The sequence below is a fragment of the Seriola lalandi genome, unplaced genomic scaffold (assembly GCF_002814215.2).
Source record: "Seriola lalandi dorsalis isolate HSWRI2012SDOR001 ecotype SW California unplaced genomic scaffold, Sedor1 jcf7180002054748, whole genome shotgun sequence".
NCBI lineage: Eukaryota > Metazoa > Chordata > Actinopteri > Carangiformes > Carangidae > Seriola > Seriola lalandi.
Genome location: NW_019525301.1, coordinates 5,017,532 through 5,040,998, shown reverse-complemented (window position 1 = coordinate 5,040,998; position 23,467 = coordinate 5,017,532). Strand labels below are relative to the sequence as shown.

Sequence of the window (23,467 nt, the reverse complement as noted above, 5' to 3'; positions counted from 1 at the left end):
ACCGCACCCAGATTTGGACTACACCGCCCCATGTGAAAGCAGCAGGACTCACATTCTGCAAGGATAAAGTCGGGTGCAGGACCTGAACTAACATTAATCCCATGGGGCTGTCATCTGGCTGTTGAGCTCTGACTCACACTCATGCTCTGTTGTTTTCCCAGGATCTGAGGAGATTCAGAGAGGCTGTGTCATTCATCTGATTCCGACACTATGACTTTCTCTGTGAAAATGAATATGAAACACTGATATCCAACAATATTCACCAATTTCAACGACACAAATCATGGCTATGTATGTTGGTGGTTTACTTGGTTTTTCTCAGCGCTGACACACAGACTGCAGAACCTTTCAATGGTTGTCCATGCTGCTGTGTTTCAGGCCAGACGGTATTGGCACGGTGACTGTGGAAGAGAAGGAGCGCTTCGAGGAGATCAAGGAGAGGCTACGGGTGCTTCTGGAAAACCAGATTACACACTTCAGGTAGAAACCATGTACAGTAAGAACCGTGTGCCAAACCAGACTGCCCTACGGTTCTAATGAAAATCCACTGTGTTGCTTCCACAGGTACTGCTTTCCATTTGGACGACCGGAGGGAGCACTGAAAGCAACTCTGTCCTTGCTTGAAAGGGTAAATCTTTACAGAGTACACTGGTTCAGAATCAGTTGGGTTCTGTGTGTGCAGTATGTGTGTGCAATAGGGCAACTTTCTGTTTATGACGTCTCCAAATTTCTTCTAATGCAAAAATAGTTTTCCAGACCAGACTTCTCGTCATTCATCATGTCATGTTATTGTACGGTTTTTCTTTACACTGAAAATTAAAAATTCTCAATGTGTCTTTCATTTTTAGGTTCTGATGAAAGATATTGTTACTCCTGTTCCGCAAGAAGAAGTCAAAGCTGTGATTCACAAGTGCCTGGAGCAGGCAGCTCTGGTGAACTACCAACGCCTGTCAGAGTACGCCAAACTGGAAGGTAAATCACTGCTCCCTCACTGCTCCTTTCTATTAGCACAGTAGTAAAAAGCTCGTTTAGCAGAGCTTGTAAAATTTGGTGATATTATGTAGTTATTATTAGAAAGTTTAGAGATGATTGTGGGATTAGAACACATATTCACCAAATTTGACCAAGCAAGGATATTGTTACACTGATGGGTCAGTATGGGTTTTTTAGTCATGGTTTGTAGACATTCAAACCTTGACAGTCTTCCAACCAGCGTTGTAGTACTCAAGTCCAGCATGAATACCTATTTCAAGGACTCATGACTTGACTTGGACGTGACACAGACTCTTCTTTGGTGACTTGGACTAAGGTAATAGGAATATGACTTAGACTCTTCTTAGGTGACTGGAATTCAGGTAATAGGGACTTGAATGGGACTCGAATGGGACTCTTATTTGGTGACTTGGTCTTGGATCGGATTGGAACATGCGGGACACGAGACTCGGGCTTGAGGTTTAATGACTCAACTACAACACCGCTTCCAACTGTTGGAATGAATATTTGGAATTAAGCTGTCATGTTACCTTTGCCAGGCTCAGGTGGGATTTGTCAAATGTCAAATTATGATTTCAGACATTACACAACATTTTAGACAAATGCAACATTTTCATATAACTGTTGACATTAGAACATAGGATATTCAGATTCTGGTTTCCTGCTTTGGGATTGACTTTGGCAAGTTAAAACATAACACTAAATGCAACAGAGGTTTCCTTTTAATAAGAATCCTTAGAATGAGGCAGCTATACATAATAATACATAATAATAATATAGTTTATCTTATTGCAATGCAATTATGAATTTGAAAAAAAAGTCTAACGTCAAAGTTTTTCTTCACAGCTGCAGACAGAACCTCTTATTGTCTTTTTTAGTGTACTTAAAGTAGCTATTTGTACATTTTGTTGTTGCTACCTAGCCACTGTTGCATTAACAGCTGTTTACTTACCAATCTCGAAGAAACGTTAAGAAACGTAAGTTCAGCATCAAACTTAATTCCCTTACTCACTAAGAGCTGCCTCCAGAGGTGGAAAACATTCATCTTGTTTTGCTATCGATGGATTCTTATCTTCTGCTGAAGTTAACATTGGCTTTGGAGCAAAAGCAAAACTTACACATAGCTCCTTTAATGGCACGAAGGTTGTTTTAAGTGACAAATGCTATGTTTATTTTGCTTTATCTTCAGCCTATGTTAGTAGAAAAAGTACAGTAAGTAAAAATGCATTCAATTCAATCTTTATGCTGACTTCGTCCACCATGCCTAAGCTTCTCTTTCAGCCGAGTCCTACACTGCCTCTGTCTCCCACTTTGGTCTTCCTAGTAGCTGAAGTGTTGCTCCTTCTTTTTCTCTTTTCTCTGCTTTCCTTTTCCTCGCTATCTGATGACTTCCCTACTCACTCCTCTCTTTTCACTGTCTATTGGCTTTTGCTGCTTCTCATTAGCTGCTCTTTGAAAACAGGAAGGCCAATAAACAAGACATGATGGGACTGCCCCTTGTGGAAATTCAGTGTTTTATTTTTTCTGTTGCATGGTCCAAGTTTTCTTTAGTAGGCATCATAAACATTTTTTCAGACCTCTGAAACATATCCCAAACTGAGTCAGTACACTGATTTGGTACCTACTTTAGGGCAGAATTTTTATTTATTTATTTATTTTGAGGTCTTTAAGTTTAATTTTCACTTATGCTGCTGTATATGTAACTCTAAACTTCTACAGGAACATTTGGGAAATTTGCTGTTTTAGCCAGAGTGAATTAAAAAGGTTGACGTCAGTTTCCCTGTGTGTCCAGTACAGAGAGAGGTCCTCTTGTGTATAGCCTATTTTAGAAATAAAGTTGAGTAGAAAGTGGAAAATACACCCATCAACACCTCCAACCTCCAAAGATGTCTTGGATGTTGTATCTTGTTAATTTGCAAGCTGGTCGCCAATCCATTCAAGACAGAGCTCACACCTGGCAACCTCATAATGAGGGCTGGACTTTTGTTATTCCACAAATCCTCACTGTACCCGTTGGTTATTTGTTTAATTTGTCTAGTTCATCATGTCCCAAATAATGGCCGAATGGGCAAGTGTTACTTTACTTTAATATTGCAGCTTCCAAATTTATTGAGTATTTTTGAGTATTGCATGTTGCACGCCTTTCAGGCTGCAGGAGTGTAGTGACACTAACATGATCTGTTAGTGTCGAGTTCGATTAAAACAATATGTTTCACTCATATTAAGCAGGCTGAATAAAACTGATAAAAAGTTAAATCACAAATGGCTTTTACTTTGCTTACTGTGATAACTGTTTTGATGCTATGTGTGTACAATACATTAACAAAACTCTACCAAATAGTATGTCATATCATAGTAGCAGAAATAAAAAGCAATCTGGAGACATCTGAGATCAGATGCCTCCCTCTCCCAGCAGAAAAAAAATTGAATTCAAGGGACTGCCGCTGCACAAGTAATCCTTGTTTACTACGAACACACTGTTACACTGACAGTTACTGCTTTCATTCCACCTTGGCTCAAGACCTAGTCTGTTTAGCCTCTTTAGAAAAGAGGTTGAAAATGTCCTCTACCCCCCGTGGAAAGAGAAGGCCTTCATCAACACTGAAGTTGATGGTGAGCCTCAGATTGGTCATGCTGGGTGCTGCTGAACTGCATGCTCCTTGGTTTGAACACTTATTAGGCAATCATTCAAATATGGAAAACTCTGTTTGCTCTTGGCCTATCAGAGAGTACTGCCACAATGAACCTGGTTAAGATCAAAGGAGCTAGAGAGTGCCTGAATGCAAAGCATGTAAAAATGAATAACTTTTAAAACTGGTTCAGCTGTCTGAGATTTAAGATTTGGCAAAAACTACCACCCTTCTTCAGAACTAGCAATTAAGTTGAGTAGAACCTGCTGAACTGCATGGAACTGTCTCCAGTTCATGGCGCCCCTCTTCAGAAGTGGGGCCCTCTGCCTGAGTGGCGAAAGGCCTCAGGAGGTCCTTCACAACAGTCATTCTGACCCCACTGAACCTTGGGGGCTGGTGCCTGAACTGTAATCCTTGGAGAGAGTTGTCAAAACCAGTTCGAAACAAAGGCTAGTTCCCACTGGCTGAGACGCCTGGACCACTTTTGGTGGTTTGGGGGGGGGTCAGTGGGTGGATTCCTCATGTTCTATCCCCTGGTGCCCAATAAGCAGGCTGAGCAGGGAGCCAACAGGGGGAGGCCATGTTGCACAGGTTTGCATCAAGTTTTTGAGGGACTCTGAGCGCAGGCTAAGTATGACTTGGCTTGATCAGAGTTGGTTGCCACGAATCAGCAAACTGTTGCCTGACTTTGTTCGCTTGTACACTGCATTCAAGTGGTTGTTAGGCTGCCACCTGGTATGACAGGCGGCATATGAAGCCTGTGACTAAGCAAGCCACATTTGGCTGTAGACATCGGTCTGCCAAGCTCTCTGGTCATGAAGGCAAAGGATTGGAATGAAACATCACTCAGGGTCTGGGCTGAGATATCAAGTCCAGCAGTTTCAAGTGTCTTTGATAAAGCTAATACAAGGCGAGAAAGGGATTTCCCAATATGTCCCATCTGAGCTGCTATACAATATCTGTTGGTATGTAAGTCATCAACTATTCTGCAATGAGGATGCGGACAGCAGATATTTGGTCTAGGCCATAGTGGGCATCATCCTCCACCATAGCAGCCAAAACGCTGCAGGTGCTCAGAGGAGATCCACCTAATGTTACAGTACATTGGCCTCAGTGTTCTGATGGCCTTCAGATTTTCTGTCCATGTTAAAAAAAAATCAGTCAATGATGGAAAATATTGGATTAAAGCGACCCCTGATCCAGTCCTGTCCATAGTTAGATTGTGGCTAACTGTTATGGAGCCAGGCTAACTGTTTCCCCATTGCTAAGCTAGGCTAAACATACAGGACCAATCTCTGTCTGATATCGCTATTCTCATCAGACACACTCTAGCGAACCTGTGTTTGATTGCATTCATATGAGAAATGAGAGATAACAGAAATACAAAGACTATCTTGTCCACCTAGACACTCTCTGTCATTCTTTTTCTTAACTGTCTTAAAATTTCACTTATAGAAACTCTTGTTGATCAAAGCCAACTAGTGTTTCACCTACATGAAGCCAGATCATGTCAAGAGTTACTCAGCTACGTCAGATAATACACACTGAAAACAAAACAGCAAACAAGCACATTTCCCAAAATGTTGTTCAATTAACACTAAAGTACTTCCAATGGATAATTTAAGACGATGTCTATAAAGAAACCATCACCTCTCTGAAGATACCAAGGATGATGAGCCTCAGTGTTTCCCACAGAATTAGATTCTATGTGTGGTGGTAGCTGACGGGGGCGGAGGAGCTTTATATATGGTAAATAATACGGTATACAAAGTGCTCCACTGCAAATATTTTAGATGCTTATCACTTTGTGACAAATACTTAACTAAACAATATCTATGTGTTTCCTGTCATTCCCAACTGCTTCTGCCCTAGCTGGCTCTCCCACAGCAGCATGTTGGCTGCTGTTGTTCTCCTCCTCTCCTACGTCCCTCTGTCTCAGCAGCACTGGTTGAAGCCTCAAAATATTAGACACAAATTTCCCACATTTTAGTTAAACACAGGTGCTTTCCATGTGTGTCCCATTAAGTGTCTTGCTACTCTGTTTGGCTAATGCCTCTGGTCTACACTGTCTTTGCACCTCCTCAGGACAAACCCTATTGAATATTTTAAATTCAGCATCAGCGTTTAATAATCAACATTAATGTTTATCCACTTGCACAAGCAGTCTCGGACTGAGGCCATGGTTCTAAGCCGGAAATCATTTGACTGCTCCCTTTGGGTTGAGGTTGAGTTACTACCCCAAGTGAAGGAGTTCAAGTAAAAGCAAGGCTCTCCATTTACGTTCCAGTTGATCTTTGTTTGAACCCTCACCTATGGTCATGTGGGTAGTGACCGAAGAATGAGATTGCGGATGCAAGTGGCTGAAACAGGTTTCCTCCTCAGGGCATCTGGGCTCAGCCTTAGAGACAGGGTGAGGAGCTCTGACATCTGGAGGGAGCTTGGAGTACAGTCGGTGCGCCTTCACGTCAAAAGGAGCCAGTTGAGGTGGTTTGGGCATCTGATAAGGATGCCTCCCGGGCGCCTTCCTTTGGAAGTTTTCCGGACATTTCCAACTGGGAGGAGACCCCGGGGTAGACCCTGAACTCGCTGGAGGGATTACATATCCCATCTGGCCTGGGGATGCCTTGAGATCCCCCAGGAGGAGCTGGAAAACGTTGGTGGAGAGATGGATGCCTGGAACCTCCTGCTAGGCCTACTGCCCCCAGCGACCTGACCCCAGATAAGTGAAAGAAAATGGATGGATGGATGGACGAGCTGTCTCCTCTGCGAGGATAAGCCAAAAACAGTCCTTTCTCCCATGCATGATCATGTTTTGATTCAGAATGTGCACAGAGGAGGGGCTTTGTGGTCCAACAGATTTTAAAAAACATTAAAAACCCTTTCTTCCTTCATGACAACTGTATGAGGGGTGATTTTTTAAATAACTCACCTGTTTACATTTTATTAAGGCTTTGTAGTGGGCCGGAGGTAGACCCAGATGCAGCATACAACTCTCAGGAGTCTCAAGGTCATGTTCAAAAGGCTAGTCGCGTACTGGAAAACAGGCGATGAGGGGGAATCGAAAAACAGGCTGAGTCGGGAACAGGTGATCCAAACGGCAAATGTGGGAAAGTCTTGCATCGGTGACAGAGAAGAACGATCTGCCAAAGAACGGCTGGAAGGCTGGGGTTTGTATACTGGGTGAGGGTAATCAGGAGCAGCTGTGTGACCAGGTGAATAGAGTTGGCTTGATGTGGTGGGAGTAGCTAATACAGGGAGGTGCAGGACAACAGGGTGAATGGAAAATTACTGACTGGGTTCTGGATGACAAGGAATGCTGAAGTGAGGCAGGTGACCTGAGATGCAGAACTGTGACAGGCTTAAAGAAATGCATAATTGAGGGCGTGGCCTCTTTGAGTGACAGGTGGGTGTCGTTACATTTGATTAGCTGCTCTGTGTCTTTCCGCTAGCTGCCTACTAGGCATTACCTCACTTTGGCATCATTGTGATCTCTGTCTCTCATTGTGCCATGTTTGTGGTGTTGGTGCCTTTTGGATAATTTCACTTGTCAGTTAACTGACTAAGAGGACATGAGGAAGTCTGTGCTCATGATTTTTGAGGTGAGTGAAATTCTAGTATCATTGTATTTATAATTTAGCACTAATTAGGATGTAGCTCATTAACAGCTAATTAGCCAGCAAATGAATTAGCCTTGGTTTAGCCTTTGAGCAAGACTCCCTACTGTGCTCATGATACTAACCGGGGCATACGCTTGCCACTGTTATTAGGATAAATAAAGTATCTATCTATCTATCTATCTATCTATCTATCTATCTATCTATCTATCTATCTATCTATCTATCTATCTATCTATCTAAACCATCATGCACCGAAGTCTTGGCTCCACACACGCCCCACCACTTGGCTCACTTTTGTATTAGCTGGGAGTTAGGGGCAGAGTCAGTATTTACAATCTACAGTTGGGACACATCTAATGAAAGAGAGGAGGAGCGGGGAAAGGAGGGCAGAGCGAAACTATGCGCTGTGCACAGCTCTACATTGAAATAAGATTTTACCCATTTGCAATAGATAAAAAACAATAGAAAATCAATATTTGGCAGTTGATATTGTGGTGGGCCACCACACATTAATCAATATATGGGAAACACTGAACCTTAGTATCTCAGTTGTGATTGTTGATTATCCCCAAAATCCCTTCCCTTCATACTGGTGGGCTTCTTAACCTATGGGAAAAACTGATATTTCAGATTTTACCTCTGCTTTGCAGAACGAATGGTTGATCCTGTATAGACAGCCCATAATTTTTGAACCCCAGACACACATGCATGGAAACAGTCTGCTTGTACTCTGGTATCTGTCTCTCACGGTAACATGGGCAATGCTGTCTTGCTCACGCTGTTGACTTGCAAAGTCTCAGATACCTAACCCTAACTGGCTAAAAACAGAGCCTGGAAACTGTAAACTCCAAGGTTAGATTGATGTGTTGTTTTTCTGACTTTGGCCTCTCAGTGACAATCATGGACAATGTGGACAATCACCATCATCCAATTCAGATTTGATGCAGTTTGATGACATATTTTAAAACTGTAAAATGTGCTTCATGTAGCATTCTAATTTATTAATTACTTGCTATGACATTACTCAATTCATTTTGATACATGAGTATTATTATGGTTAACTAACAAAACCATGTAATATCTAGAAACTTAGTGCCCCATAAACCAACAACATAACAATTTTCTTATTAAAATGCAAATTCGATTTTTGAAAATTTTGCTGTATTATATTTATTTCACATAGCTTTTAGATTTGTTCATGTCATTATGCTGTTCTCTGCAAACACAGCTAAAGTTTCTGGTATTTTCAGATCACAGAGGTCTGTAGAAAAATTACTTCCTCCCTGGTAAAGCTTAACAAATACTATCTATTTATATGTAAAATCTTATGTCTAATAGCTGAATTGTTTTTCATAGTGATAATATTCAATACCACATTAAAATCAAATCACAATACTGTGAACAAAGTGAGCAGGTATATTGCATTTTTGTGTTGTCCAGTGGAAAACTAAATACAAACCACTGTCATTAGTTTTATTCATGAGCCTTTCTTTGTTTAGATGGAGAGGCACAGTTCACTCCAAAATGAAAAACAACAACACTGTCCAATCGCAGCCTTTCACATTAAACTTCTTTCCTGTGGGCCAGCCACATTGTGCTGCAGGAGGCTTTACAGACAGACACTTGGGGCACACAGGGATCTTCTTCTCGCTAAATGTTGACAGCTAAGCTAAGTAGTGTTAGCAAGCTAGCCTTAGTAAATTGCTAGGTTAATGGAGGATAAGCTAATGATCTCTATAAATAGCTAGCATAGACACAATGTGATGGATGGATGCATCACATTGGATCAAATACATGATGGATGAATGTTGCAGTCCATAACATCATTTGATGAAAGCAGAAAGTCTAGAAGGCCAACGTTTAGCCAGTTGTATAAATATCTTACAGCATTATAAGGACTTGTCACAGTGGGTCTCTCCTAACTGCTGCATCTTTCATGTATGGCGTCCTCTCCAGGATGTGGCCCCTGAATTGGGACACAGCTTATGTCAGTCTTTAAAAGAACCAGCCACATAGAGACAAAAGTCTGAACATTGACAGAAAAATCAACAGTTATAAGTTTGTTCTTCTCTTTTCATTCTTATTACCAGTCACTTCCTATAGTCTGACACTCTGTTGTAGTTATCTACCTTGCAGCTATCTCTTGGTATGAACTTGCCCTCCTCCTTAAACCAGTTGTTTACTGTAAGGTAACACTAGCTTGCTAACATGTTGACAACACTGGCAGAGAATTCAGCCAAGCAGATCCCTGGAAGTGTCTTTGTGAAGCAAATCCATCATTTTTAACTGCAGACAGTCAGCAACAAATGTAACTGAATGCACAGTCAATAGTAACCATGATAGAACAGCTGCAGGGTCCATGCAATTCAAATACAATCACAGTGACTGTGATAATCTTGGCTTTTGGATATGGTAATTCGTTCAGAAAGACACTTCTGGCAGTAGTTGTGCTGCAGAACCAAGTGCCTTGGCATATCCTTTGATGACGTTAGGATACTGAGTGATTTGGAAGGTTTTTTGGCAGGGCTTTATGGGAGAGATACAGATGAATACTTTCAACTTGTGTGTCATCTACCACAGATGCTTCCTCAATTGAAAATGAGGCAGCAGAGTCTTGATGACAAAAAGTCAGGCCTTGATTGATGAAGGTGCTTGATTTTCAAGTGCCCTTTGTTTTTGGTATCATCATAGTAAACTGTGACTCTCCCCAATTTGGAATAGGAGAGGATGTGTAGTTTCAACACAGAAAAATAAATGTGGCACTGTTCTTGGCCAAGGTTCACCTCAGCACTCAGTGGTGCACCTTCTGTATCAGCAGCCAGCTTCCTACTGAAATACTCGCTCTCTGTGTCCTTGCTCAACCACTTGTTCACTACCATCTCTGTGAGGATCCTTTCATTGAGAACAATAGCTGAATTGGTCGCCACAGGACTGTACAACAGGGACTGAGCATAGTCCCAGTCAAACCCCACTAGCCCACTTCTCCTGCATAGTCACATGCCCTATTGCATGTTTCCAACTGACAAGACACTTGGTGGTTAATACCCCAGGTGCATTTTTGGACATGTACAAAGGTACAGCAAAATCCCCCTTTTTTATCAGAACAAACTGACGGTGCTTCAAGATGTGAGGTTTTTGAGGAGTGGTGCCTTTGCATTTGCATTTTTTTTGAGCTAAGCTATTGTCAGAGCAGTTGCTGGAACAGTCATTGGAGCAATCACTGGTGCCGCCATCACTGTAGTTTCCAGAGCTGCCACCGGAGGTGTCGTCAGAGCCACCGTACTTGCCTGAACAGTCAGAGATGTAGTTGTGGCATTAATAGACATTACATCCAAAAAAGAAGACAGAAAAGGGCTTTAGAAGATTCTAGCAACTGTTTGTGTGAGAACAATAATCATGTCACAATGATATATTTTTTTCTAGAAAAATGGGTTACTTGGCACCACCCACAATTCCCTGAATGTTTGCGTATTGTGCTATTAAACCCACATTTTATTAATCTATAAATGTAGAAACGATACTGTGGCTGGATATACTTGCATGTCAGTGTTATGTCCATGGTCCCGCCCCCAAAGCTGTGAGTGGGCAGTTGACTGTTTTTCCTCTTAAAAATAAAAATCTCTTTCTTCTCTCCACATGCAAGCTTGACAACGATTTAAATTTAGTTTTGGCAGGTCTGTGCTTCATTCTGCTGGACAACACTGAGACGTAATACATCTCTTTGTTTTCAGTGTTGATTCAAATGTGCCATGGGAAATTCATGTCACAGTGAAAAGCAATATATTCAGGCATTAAGGACAAAAACATACATTTTTGATTTAGTTATGACACACTAAATGGAAAAAGCAAATAGAAATTATATATGTATATATACACTTTTAAAATCTTTCATAATACCAAAGCATTCTTATTAATTTGCTAATACTATATTAAGATTTAAAAATGATACATATTGCACATTTGATACAATACATTTTTAAATTAGTTAAACTGTAAGACATTAAACAATGGTGCAGGCCTGGGCCTTGAAAACCTCATATTGGTCAAACCCTAGTGACTTCTGTGCTCATCCACTCTGACCCTGGCCTTTTCGCATGCCTCGGTATCCTCCCTCTTTCTCTATAGGGAAAAAGAGAGAGATGTATGAGCATCCTGTCTTCTGCTTGGCGTCTCAAGTGATGGATTTAACCATTCGTGAGTACCCTCTTCATCCCCCCACCCCACCCCACCCGACCCCCTCACCTCTGCACTTTTATTTTCCTGTTATGACCAGTATGCACATCCAGCCGCTACAAGGGACCTCACATTTCTGTCGTCCTTTGGTTTGTTTGTATCAGTCTGTAAAGTCCACCTATAGTTTCTTGATATGTTTCAAACTCAGGTCGCCTCTCAGCCACTCAAGACACATTCTGATATCTCCGTGAGCTTGTTGTCTGTGATGCCAACACCACCTGTTCTTTGTCTGTCTGTGACTTGAATGCATTTTTACTTTGCTTGTGTGTAAATCCTCTTACGTGTGTAAGATCATGGTACATTCAAACAGGGCACCCATATCCTGCAGGTGTTTAAAGGGTATTTTATTCACTTCTCAGTCCTTGAGTGAAACGTCTTTGGATCCAGGTTAGAGAAACTGACCAAAGCAAAGGTCACACACTCCCATTGTGAACATGCCTCTGTCTTTGAATGAAACTACCATTAAATGCTTGTATTGATATATTACAATTACATTTTTTTTTACACATTTTTATGCTTTTTCAGATTTTGCCGTATTGGATTTTGGGTCTAAGTGAAGATGCTTTGTGTTTTGTTTCTTTTTGACTCAGAGGCTGCTCATATGCCAAATGTGTTGATACTGAAGAGTCACTCTAACGTTTACCTTTATTTCTGACTTCTGTTTTACATTACTTCTGCTTTATACTACCTGTACTGAATGATCTCTTCTCTCACACCCTCTACCTGAAACTTTCCCACCTCTCTCTACCTTCTGTCCATCCTTGCAACCCATTCTTTTTTTTTTTTTTTTCTTTGAATTGAACTCTCACTCAGTGGAGAAATCTCAGAAAAAACTGAAGGATCCAGGTGACGTTGTACTGTATGTCTAACCTCTGCTGTTCCTGACCAGAAAGTACCCAGCCTACCTTAAACCATACTGCCATAAACCCTGTCACAACCTCCCTGATGCATCAGAACATAAACTTTACAGGACATGTTTCAGGAACGTTGTGACAGCATTAGTGTCTTCCCCCCATGTGGTGAATTTCATCACTCTGAATCAAAGAATAAAGATGGAACCTTTGTTGAGCTGCTGGAATTGGACAAATAAGTAAGACTTAACACAAATTCAGTAAAGTGTGATGTAAACAAGAATTAACACATGAGAAAGAGAGTGCGAGCATCTAAGCATGGAAGAAACTACTGTTTGCATGCAGGTGGCATTTAAAACATTTCAATCTAAGAAATTACTTTTTTTCTAAAAGAAGGTCCTTAATGTGAAAATCAAAATAATCATAGTGAAAATCAGTGCCCTATTATCTCAGTGTGCCAAGGCTGCCAGTGTTTTCATGTATTCATCTATTTATTTGTTCTTTAATGCTATAAATGCAATAAAATGCCAGTTTATTGTTGATTTATAATCACCATCAAAACCTAAGCTGGCATAGGGAATGTTCAGAAAGACTTGAACTTGTCAACCTATCATTTAACATAATGAGGCTATTTGCCTTCACTTAACTGAATCCATGAGTCAATTCTCCAAAAAAGAGGTTATATATCATATAACTGTAGGAAACAATCTGTCCTTCATTTCCAGAACCACTCTTCCAACCACAACAGCTCTGACTTGACATACATTACTAGATCCTAACAATCCCCCTTTTGAACCAGTACAAAGTTCCATTCTGTGGAGGCTTTCATCCGTGTTAGCATCTCCCATCATCCCGCTGGGCTGTCGGGCCACAAGAGCTCTGCCAGGAGGTGGACTGAACACAATCATGACTCTAACATTTTAAAGTAAGATTATTCATATAATACTTTTCAAATCAGGAGTAAAAAATGGAAAACAACAAGAAATTTGATGATAATAAAAAACAATTATTTAAAAAAAAAATTACACTTCTTAGTTTTGATCAAGAATGCCTTTTTTAGTATATCTAAAGTCTAAAGAAGGTTAGTGAAGAGAGGCTAAAAATGTGATAGCTATGTTTCTATTTATGTGCTTCACTTATATAATGTAATTCATACACTATATGAGTTGGGACACAAATTAGATTCTCTAAATGAAGGCTCACCAGTCTTTGTTTTGATCATTGGAAGAGCAGGCAAGTTAGTTTCAGAGGATCTTCAAGGTCAGGCAGTCTCATGTTGTAAAAGCAAGTCATGGCACAACAGGACCTAACCCTGCTTTCATACCAAATGCACAAGTGAGGCATTGTGCAAAAGTCACTGCTAAACTTTCAGGTTTCCAAACAAAGGTCAATAGAAGTGAAACAGTAAATTCTGTTAATCTAATTTCCCACAATTATAGAACTCTAATTCAACAACTCCTCCATCCTAAACAACTGTATTGGTCGCATTTCCCTAGTACCTCTGAGGCTGAAACATAAAGTACCAAAAGCGGCAGTTCCTCTAATGACCACTAGAGTCTGGCCCCAACAGTGAGTCAATCCCCAAAGACTCCCATGTTAAAATGTCCAAGTAGTATAGTAGTACAACAGAAATAAACATGTTTACAGTCTGGTACAAAAACTTTTTTGATCTCTAGAGCTAATTTCTGCCTTCATGACAACTGTTTATACAACTCACCTGTTTACTTTTTATCAAGGCTTTAAGTTATGTATAATTGAGGGCGTGGCCTCTTTGAGTGAAAGGTGGGTGTCACAAACCGGTATGACCCGGAGTCTTGGCTCCACACGTCCCTCCTCTTTGACCATTTTTAGATTAGCAAGGAGTTAGGGGCGGAGTCAGACACTGCCAATATGGTGACGGTGGAGCAGCTCACTCTGAGCTTCAAAACTGCTCTTAATAAGCCTGTGGGTGACTTCATGGAGGATACATCCATCTTTATTTACAGTCTATGATACCCAGTCTCTAATATGACACATAAAAGATTACCAGCATCAGGTGTACCAGACCTTTGTTGTCATGGTAACAATAATAAACACATGGTTAAGGTTGTGGAATGGTTTACTGAGGTTTAGAAAAGATCATAAGGGTTAAAATGCTAAAGTGCTTCCTTAAGGTTGGAGGACCTTTGTCCCCATGGTTACAATGATAAAAACGTGGTAAATGTTGAGGCGCGGTCATGGATATAAGAAACAACGTTGACCTTTGGTTTCACATGGGAAACGAACACCAGTCTCCTGTGTCGAAGTCTTGTGTTTTTTGTTGACCCAACCCACAAATACTTCAGCTTTAAAAAATATATTTACAAAAACAGCATAAAACTCTCCTTAAATAAACCATTTATAAAAACATTTATTAATTCATGAATAAGTAATAGAATTTGAAAAAAAGGTAGCACAAAAATGGGAATTGCTGGATTCCCTCTTCAATTTCCATTTCCTTTTTCCAGCTGCTTTTCCTTTTGCTATTAGCTAATCTATTAGCTTAGTCATTTAGCTTCTCCTTTCAGCTTCTCTGTGTAAGTCTGGGCTTCAGTGCTTGGGAAACCCACTGGTTAGCTCTCCAACCAATCAGAGACCTTGTTACATCCATGGTCCTCCATACTTGAATCCTCGTTTGTTGCTTTGTGGGTAATGCTTTATATAATGGGCTTTAATCTAGTTAGCCTCTGCTATTGAGATTTCAGACTGAGCTGAGACTTGTAGAATATTCATATCACTTCATTGCTGCAGACAGAAACACAAAACCACACCATAGAGACAGAATTGATCTATAACTGATGGAAAATCTCAAAGTGAATTGATTCAGAGTGCTGAATTCATCCACCCCCAACCTCTATCTTCACCCTGCCACTAGTGACACTACAGCAGAATTTGAACCTCGTTGATTGGACTAGTTTCAAGGTCATCCAAATGTAGGAAATGTTTTAATCTTTGAACCCTGGCTGTCCAGTTCAACCCTGCTAACTTCCCTGCTACTCTATTGTCGGTGATAAAGCAGGTTGTGGTGTCCTGATGCATTAGAATAATGGAGGGGGAAGTGGAGGTGTTTCTATGGGTGCATTATCATGATTATTCCATGGTCAAAGATAAAACTAGACTAAGTGAAAATTGCCCATGTCAGCACAACATACCCACCACATTACTGCATGATGAGTGTTCAGTGTATATGCTGTTTACATCCCTCCTCATGCCCATGTTTCCTCTGGATGACGTCATCACTGTTGTGTCACAGCGATGAAGATGTGACTCATTCTCTCCATACCACAGGCGATCACTACCTCCAGCCACCAACTCAGCACTTATGATAGTGTTGATATCAAACACTATGTGGTAGAGCTGGGGTTACACTATAACTAGGGCTGGGTGAAACCTGCAGTGGGTTTAACGTTACTCATGAATGTCGCCTTGAGAAAATATAGCAGACAGTTATTATGATGCCAATTAGTCAAACTTTGGAAGTAATTGAAACTTCTCAGTGTTACAATTGAAAGTACCCAGCCCTAATTATAACAACTTGATATTTATATAATTGTGTTTTTAATATGACCATGAGATTGTCCCAATGATTTAGGCTGAGGCTATACACTGGACATTTGAGGCAACAGCTACAGTATATCCACACTTTGTGAGTGACCTAATCCTTTAGCTCCGGTGTTTGGATGAAGGCAGGATAACATGCATGTTGTTTACAATCTAAATACTGCATCAGCTTTATATATCAGACCAGGTATGTTCTTATACACTTTAGGTTGCATGCACACAGTATCAGTTTAAGAAAGAACAGATAGTGCTGATCAGACTTGGAGGCTGCCCAAACTAACCTTTTCCCTTTGTGCTCCAGAGAATGTAGGCCGATTAGTCACTCCTGCCAAAAAGCTGGAGGACACCATTCGCCTGGCCGAGCTGGTGATTGAGGTCCTTCAGCAGAATGAGGAGCACCATGCTGAGGTTAGTGTGCATATCTCTCTCTCTCTCTCTCTCTCTCTCACACACACACACACACACACACACACACACACACACACACACACACACACACACACACACACACACACAGAAGTGTAGTTTCATGGCTGGCTGCGTGTGAAAGCCAGCAGTAGGTGGGGCTGATTAAAACATATGAGCAGCTTGGTTTGTCCCTCTGCTAGCTTGTGTCAGCTACTGAGATCCATCAGCCTCATCACAGCCATGTCATATTTATCTGAGGTCATCTAAAAAAAAAACTCTCATTCTATCATTTTAAAATCAATCATTAATCTTGCAGCATCAAATTTGTTCAGTTTTCTCTGTAGCCTAATTAAGCAATGTAATGTCCATGTGCAGGTAGTACATTACATCACTGAACAAGACTGCAGGTAGGACAGTCTGTCAGCAGGGGCCAGTTTTCCCAAGACAGACTGTGGTACAATGAATTCTGGGTAAATTTAGACTTTTTTCAAAAGAAAAAAAATGCAGACAGAGGAACCACATCCAACCGATCAGCTCCATTTGCCCTCAGCAGAACCTGTTTGTCTTTTGGAGGAATACTTACTAGGATGTTTTTTTGGGAAATTCAATGAAGAGTGAAACAACAAGAAGTAAAATAAAAATCAAATTTAGAAAAAAAAATTACTGCAGTTTCTAAAAACTCTTTCCCTTCTCTTTGCTCTCTCCATAACAATGTTAGCAAACCTCAAATTATGAGCCATATAATTCCCTGATTTTTGTTGTTGGGTGCTATTGCTCAGCACAGGTGTTACTGATTACTATGTTACCATGGTAACATTGGTCTTAGGCCTGAGTTAGCCTGGGGTTAAGGTGTCTAATGTTTTTGACTACAAATGAGTCTTTATTTTTGTGAAACAGTCTGAGCAACATTAGACTGATCTGGACCAACACTACAGAGCAGTCTGAGATATCTGTGTGAAACCAGCCCCTGGCACTTAACTCATTTAACTGTTGCACTAATTCACTTACTGTAGTATTTCAAGCCATGTCTTAATATTCTTCCAATATCGATATTGCATTTACATATCTATTCATATTCATCACATCCATCTAGAACATCAATTCCTATAATAATTACTCAAATATTGTATTTATATGTCATGATTTTATCGATTTAAAATTATATCTATTTTTAATTCATAATATCCTAATGTGACACATTTTGTTGGTCAACAGTGAGTTTGTCATATTTTTCTCACATGAAATCAATAAAATGTTATAGGTTTTGAAACTACAGGCCACATCCTGCAGATTCCCATTAAAAGACTGTTCAGTCCAAGCAGAGTTTTAAACTTTTCTGGACTTAAATGGTCTCTACAAGATATGTTGTTCCACTGACAAGATGTGAGCCATCAAGTGGAACATACTACTGCCATGTAAATTTCAAAGTGTTGAAATGATCACACTAATTCATGTATAAGAGCTGGTGTCCTCCACTGTGGCTACAGAGTCCATTATGTCACCTGTAAACCCTTTTTAGGACTTGGCTGACAGTGTACTCCAAATGAAACCCAAGTGTGTTTCTTTAGTTGCCTCCAAATTTAGAATTTAAATCTAGAACTAGTTAAATTCTATGATATTAAACTGAAAACTGTGGGCTACAGCCAGCCGTGTGACATGTGATCAGTTGCAGGCAACATAGGGGGGACAATAAAGCCTACAAAAATGTTGTGGTACCACTTTACAACTACTAATATCATAATATTATTATTATGAATAATATCACTGGTCAAAAAGGAGCCTTAACGTAACTCATTAGTAAATGGTCATGTGTTTTACACTTCACAATGAGGATCCTTTTACCAGTTATAAATGTTTTTAACTGATAAATAAAAGGTTGTTAAAATGAGATGAACATGAAGATGATGGAGGGAGAATCACAGAGATGTGAACAGTGGGAGAAAGAATGGGTGAACAGTTCACCAGGTAAACGAAGGTCACCACCTGTGTTCTAGCTGGAATGCTAAAGTGCTAAAGAAGAGCGCAACCAGCAGAAAGCATCTCCATGTTAATGTGCACTGAGCAGAACAATGTGATCAACAGCTGTGATTAGAATGAGTACGGCTACTGAGAGCATGTCAAGGTAAACAACACTTCCTTTCTGAGCATTAAGATGCCGACGCTGGTTCATTGATAGTAACTGAACAAACGTGATGAAGCTGCAGCTACAAATGCTGATGATGGAGAAAACAAAGAAAGCTCAGTAACTAATGAGATATGAGGCTGAACAGTACAGAGAAATTGACCAAAACTTTGGCAAGCAGTAGGTCACTGTTGTTCTTTTTATATAATGTGTTATAACACATATAAATGATGTATAAAGTGTTAACAAGCTAATTAATAAACTAGTTATAAACCATTTATTAATGCTTTATAGGGGTGAGGGTTATTGTAAAGTGATACCATTACATTTCGTGTGGAGTATACTGTTGGCAACAGGGAGTGTTTGCAGGTGTTGTTTCACAATCTGCTTCATCAGATTTACATTCACATTTGCACTTTTATCCAAAGCGACTTAAACATGATTTATCAGTCACATAGTTTGGTTTATGTTTGGGGTATTCACCAACTTCAGAAATCCAATTTGTAGACACCCCATTGCATACTTTTGTGGAGTCATAGGAGTGCCATAAAAAGAATAAAATAAATGTATAAACAGGAATTAAAAAAAAAAAGTAAATTAAAAATGTGGAAATACAAAGAGAAATATATAACATAATAATTTATAATAATAGCAATTTCCCAAGTTGTTTTTGCTTTGGGCCAAGGGCCAAGCTGTCAATCAACTGACTCTGGGCGAGCTGAGCATTCAGTTCCTGCACACATGAATCCAGTTGTGGCAGCAGTTTTTAGTGCAGACAACAGGAAGTAGACACAGACAAGTTCATAAGCATAAGCAATGGGTAAAATAATTTTTTTAAATTCCTTTATTTATTTCTCTTTATATTTCCACATTTTTTATTTACTTATTCATTCTTTTACAGATGTTTTCTTTCTCATGACACTCCTATGATCTGTTTACCTTTGTCTCCAGTGCAGTTTTTAAAGTCATTAAAATATCTACAGGGGATCTCAGGATTTGGGTTTCAGCTGTTTAATCTTCCTCTTCAGGGGGGGAGGGGTCTCAAAGTTTCATGTACATTCAGATTTGAAATGGTAAAAACAAAGTCTCCACCAGTGACCACCTGCTACTTTGAATCACAATACTGCATCTTACCTGCACAGTTGGCCATATCTGACACAAGCACACACTCTGAAGTTAGTTCTGTCCTCATATCAGAGCAGAGCAGCATCTTTGTTTATTTGATAACCACAAAAAATATTGAAGGATAAGAACAAAGATCATGAAGGCAAAGAAAAAAGAAAACATTTTGAGTCTAACTTTTTCTTCCTCTTTCCATCATCTGTTCAGGCTTTCAGCCCTTTTACTGTGAATGCTGTGCAGTTATACATTACTGTAAATCACATAATTCTGTCACTTCCTTATTTCACCAAAACCAAATTGACTGATTTCATCTCTGCTTTTTATTCACTGATTTATTTGGTTTGCGGGGAAATGTTTGAACAGGGAAAAGAGGTATGTGATTGTCTTAGTGCCATATGCCCCATCTCCTCCCCTATCCTCACTGTAAGTCCTGTGCATGCACTTAACCACACAACTATTGTTGTAGAGGATCATTAATGTTTCCCTTCTCAACAATGACCCAAACCCCCTTTTTAGCTTGTGATCACTGCTAATTAAGTGCTTGTGGCGGTGCTTGTTAGCTCGTAAGCTAGCAACAGTTTTCCTTTGGTGATGAGGAATAGAGACAAGCACTTAGGTAACGTGTTTTATTTGTTGAACTCATTAACTTACACTCTGAGAAAACAAAAGTGCAGAGTTGTGACTTTTGGTGTTGAATGTATAACTCCAGCTCTGTACCGTTTTCTTCGAGTCTGCCCCAAATCATCCCTTTCCTGTGTTTAGCCATGTGCCGTTGATTCTACAGTGCAGTGAGAAAGCTTGAGCAGGGGTTCTGTCACCTTTCCTTCCCTTTAACAAACCCATTTCTCTCCATTGGATCCTTCAGCTCACACAATGGAGGAAATGTGAGGCATGCTTCCTGTGATCCAGAGATCACATTATCATTTCCCCTCAGGTCAATGAACTGTATTATGCTGCTGAAAATAATGACATGAGCACATTGGTAAACTAACCAGCGTTAGACTCCAGCTCTGGCAACTATTTGTCTAAGTTCCATTCAGACCTCAACGTTATTATCAATCAATGCAAATAGCTTGTATTAATGTTAATTTGTGTGGCTCTAATTCTGGTTATTGCTGATCCTCTTCACCAGCCCTATTTTGTGCCTCTCAAGTAATCACCAATTTTAACTTAAAACTCTAACAGTCAGTCAATACAATCAGTAAAACTACGGCAGGTTTTTGAAGAGAACTTGTTAAAGACATGTCTCGTTTGTCCTGGCTCCATGAGAAAAAGTATCATATGGGGCATCTCTAAGCAAAATGACACCAGGACAGTAAGAGCAGCCTAAACAAAGATGGCACCAGGTCATGTGAGCAGCATGTGGTAGCTTTTAATTATACAGTAAGTAGGACTGATTGTTTGAATGGTTAGAATTAAATCCAAATTTACCTTTGAGATCTCAAGCAAGCAGTTAAAGTTATAATCTGTAACTTCAGAGCTCACTCTTTAAATCAGAAACTGTTTTCTGGGTGTTTCCATTGGTTTTAATCTCCTGGTGTGTTTGTTATGGAGAGGAGGACACCTCTGTGGATAATTCAGCTGCTGGTAAAAACCTGCTGAACGTCTGCTTCATAAGTTATCAGAGAAGCAATCCAAACAAAGGTTAGCATCAATCTCAGCTCCAACTCTTCCCTGAGTCTCTGTCCTCCGTACAATATCGGTCAAACACTGACTTAAAATGTGAAACTGCTTTATTCAGTGTTTTTAACAGTGTTAGATCACAGTCTGTTTGATTTCCTGAACCACTGACACTGAAGGAATCCAAACCGGGAGGAGCTTAAGCATAACGCCACCCAACGCTGTCTTTTGTTATTGTTTTGATTGAGAGACCCCTTGCATTTAAACCCCAGGTTCTTTTGACTCTGTGTGACACAAACAGTACATATAATAATGGATAGACATCAATATTTTGTGTTGTATTTTTTTTTTTATAGTTATAGACATACAAAAGAAAAGATATGTTGTGTATGGTGTGTGTATTTTTTGTGGCTTATATGTGATGTAGTTGTATGTATCTATGTTATGTATCTGTCCTTTGTGAGAGGGTGAAAAGGAAAGTTTACTGGACTTTAACAATGATAATAGTATGTATTATTTATATAATATAATAGTTATACTTTGTAGTTATACTAACATACATTATTTTATTACGTAACAATTATAATTTAACAATGTGAGGTAACGTAGCGGTGGGTGCTGAGGTCAGGTCGGTCTACTGTGGAGGTACGGCCCGCTGTGTTCATGAAGGTGTGATAAGCAAGTTATTGTTTCTGGCTGCCATATTTGTTTGGGTTAGTAAATGGTGACGCAACTTAGGAAACAAGTTCAAGTATCAACACAAAAATGATGATTACATGAGCGGCACTGACTGGATGAACCTTCTTGCCAACTACCCAACACCAACTATCCAATGCCAAGAGCTCCCATGGCAAGTGCATGAACCCCCCCACAGATGTGTATAAGAGACAGGCCCATGGGTACATTCACATTACAGTGTTGAAAGCTTGATGTGAATGAGCAAACACCATGGATCCTCAGGGGTCCCTCTTAAGAGGCCTGGCAATAGTGGGGGTGCATGGAGGAAAGCGAGTGTTTCTGATGTGCATGAGCGTAGCCTGGTCCCTAACAGTCACTTCACTGCGTCTGTTTGATGGGGAGACAGGAGCGCGGCGCTGCTTGCTAGCTCCTTTCTTCTGATTGACTCGCTGAAGGAGCCGCGGGTGAGTGTTTAAGTAGCTCCCTGCCATGCCTGTCAAGGAGCTGCTGCTGTTTCCTCTGTGGGCCAGTAGAAAAGCGTGTGATTTTTCGTGCCCACGCGCCATTTCGTCTGCTTCAAGTCGTGAAGAATCCTTCCCGAGAGATCACGCAGTGAAGTCGTTGAGACAACAACTTGATTTCATACGGTGGAAAGTGAGAGACAGTCAAGAACCTTTCAGTAGATCAGTGAAGTTACGTCTTCTTCTTTTATGGTAAATGATATTCAAACCATGAACCGGAAATTCTTGAAGACGTGCCCATTTGGGAGCTCTGACACGTCCCCTCTCTTTATCTAATTTGTCTCCTCTCTTTCACTCTCAACCTCTCGATTTCCTTCCGCTCCTTGCACTCTGTTTCCTCTCTTCTCTCCTCTCTGTCCTTCTCTCTGTCTGAAGGCCTTCGCCTGGTGGTCGGACCTGATGGTGGAGCACGCCGAGACCTTCCTGTGTCTTTACTCGGCCGACATGGACGCAGCTCTCGAGGTTCAGCCGCCTGACAGCTGGGACAGTTTCCCCCTCTTCCAACTGCTCAACGACTTCCTGAGGATGGACTGTGAGTGCAGAGCTATTAAAAGAAAACACTTTCAGCAGTGAGTGTGGGGCCTGAAGTGTGTGAGCATGCCTGATCACACACCAGGGTCTGCAGGATTGACTGGGGGCAAAATGACATATTATCCACTCGCCCAGGTTCACATAAATTATCTCATGGTGACTAATAACCCGTATTCATTTGACAAACATTCACCATTTATAACAAAAAAGCATGTGTGTGTGTGTGGAAAAACTTGACTACAGTCCTGTCTGTTATTTTCCGTCAGTTTCAGCGTGTCGGCTCATGCACATACATCAGTTCACACTGTTTAGAACACATTTGCAATTGTTAGGATCAAGTGGCACCAAGACTGTAATACTGTAATACGTCTGAAAATGAAGCTCTTTATTCTTAAAGAGTTTAAAGATTCATTTCAGCTCAGAATACCTCAGAAGCAGAATCAGAACCTGAAAAATAACAAATAATTCATAGATTGTACCAAAATGAATTCATATCCTGTCATTATAAATCTGGATAAATGTTAACAGACAGGAAGCTCATGACCACGTGTATCAGCACCAT

General features: G+C 40.4%; 1 protein-coding gene across 1 annotated transcript in view; it reads left to right on the top strand.

The window, feature by feature from the left end:
- The window catches only part of cadpsa (Ca2+-dependent activator protein for secretion a), a 208,567-nt gene that overhangs the window by 128,746 nt on the left and 56,354 nt on the right, over positions 1–23,467 (top strand). The window contains exons 14-18 of the mRNA XM_023424816.2: positions 379–480; positions 565–628; positions 849–972; positions 16,205–16,311; positions 22,750–22,906. Of these exons, the coding sequence (XP_023280584.1) occupies positions 379–480; positions 565–628; positions 849–972; positions 16,205–16,311; positions 22,750–22,906 (554 nt within the window). The remainder of the gene's footprint in view (positions 1–378; positions 481–564; positions 629–848; positions 973–16,204; positions 16,312–22,749; positions 22,907–23,467) is intronic.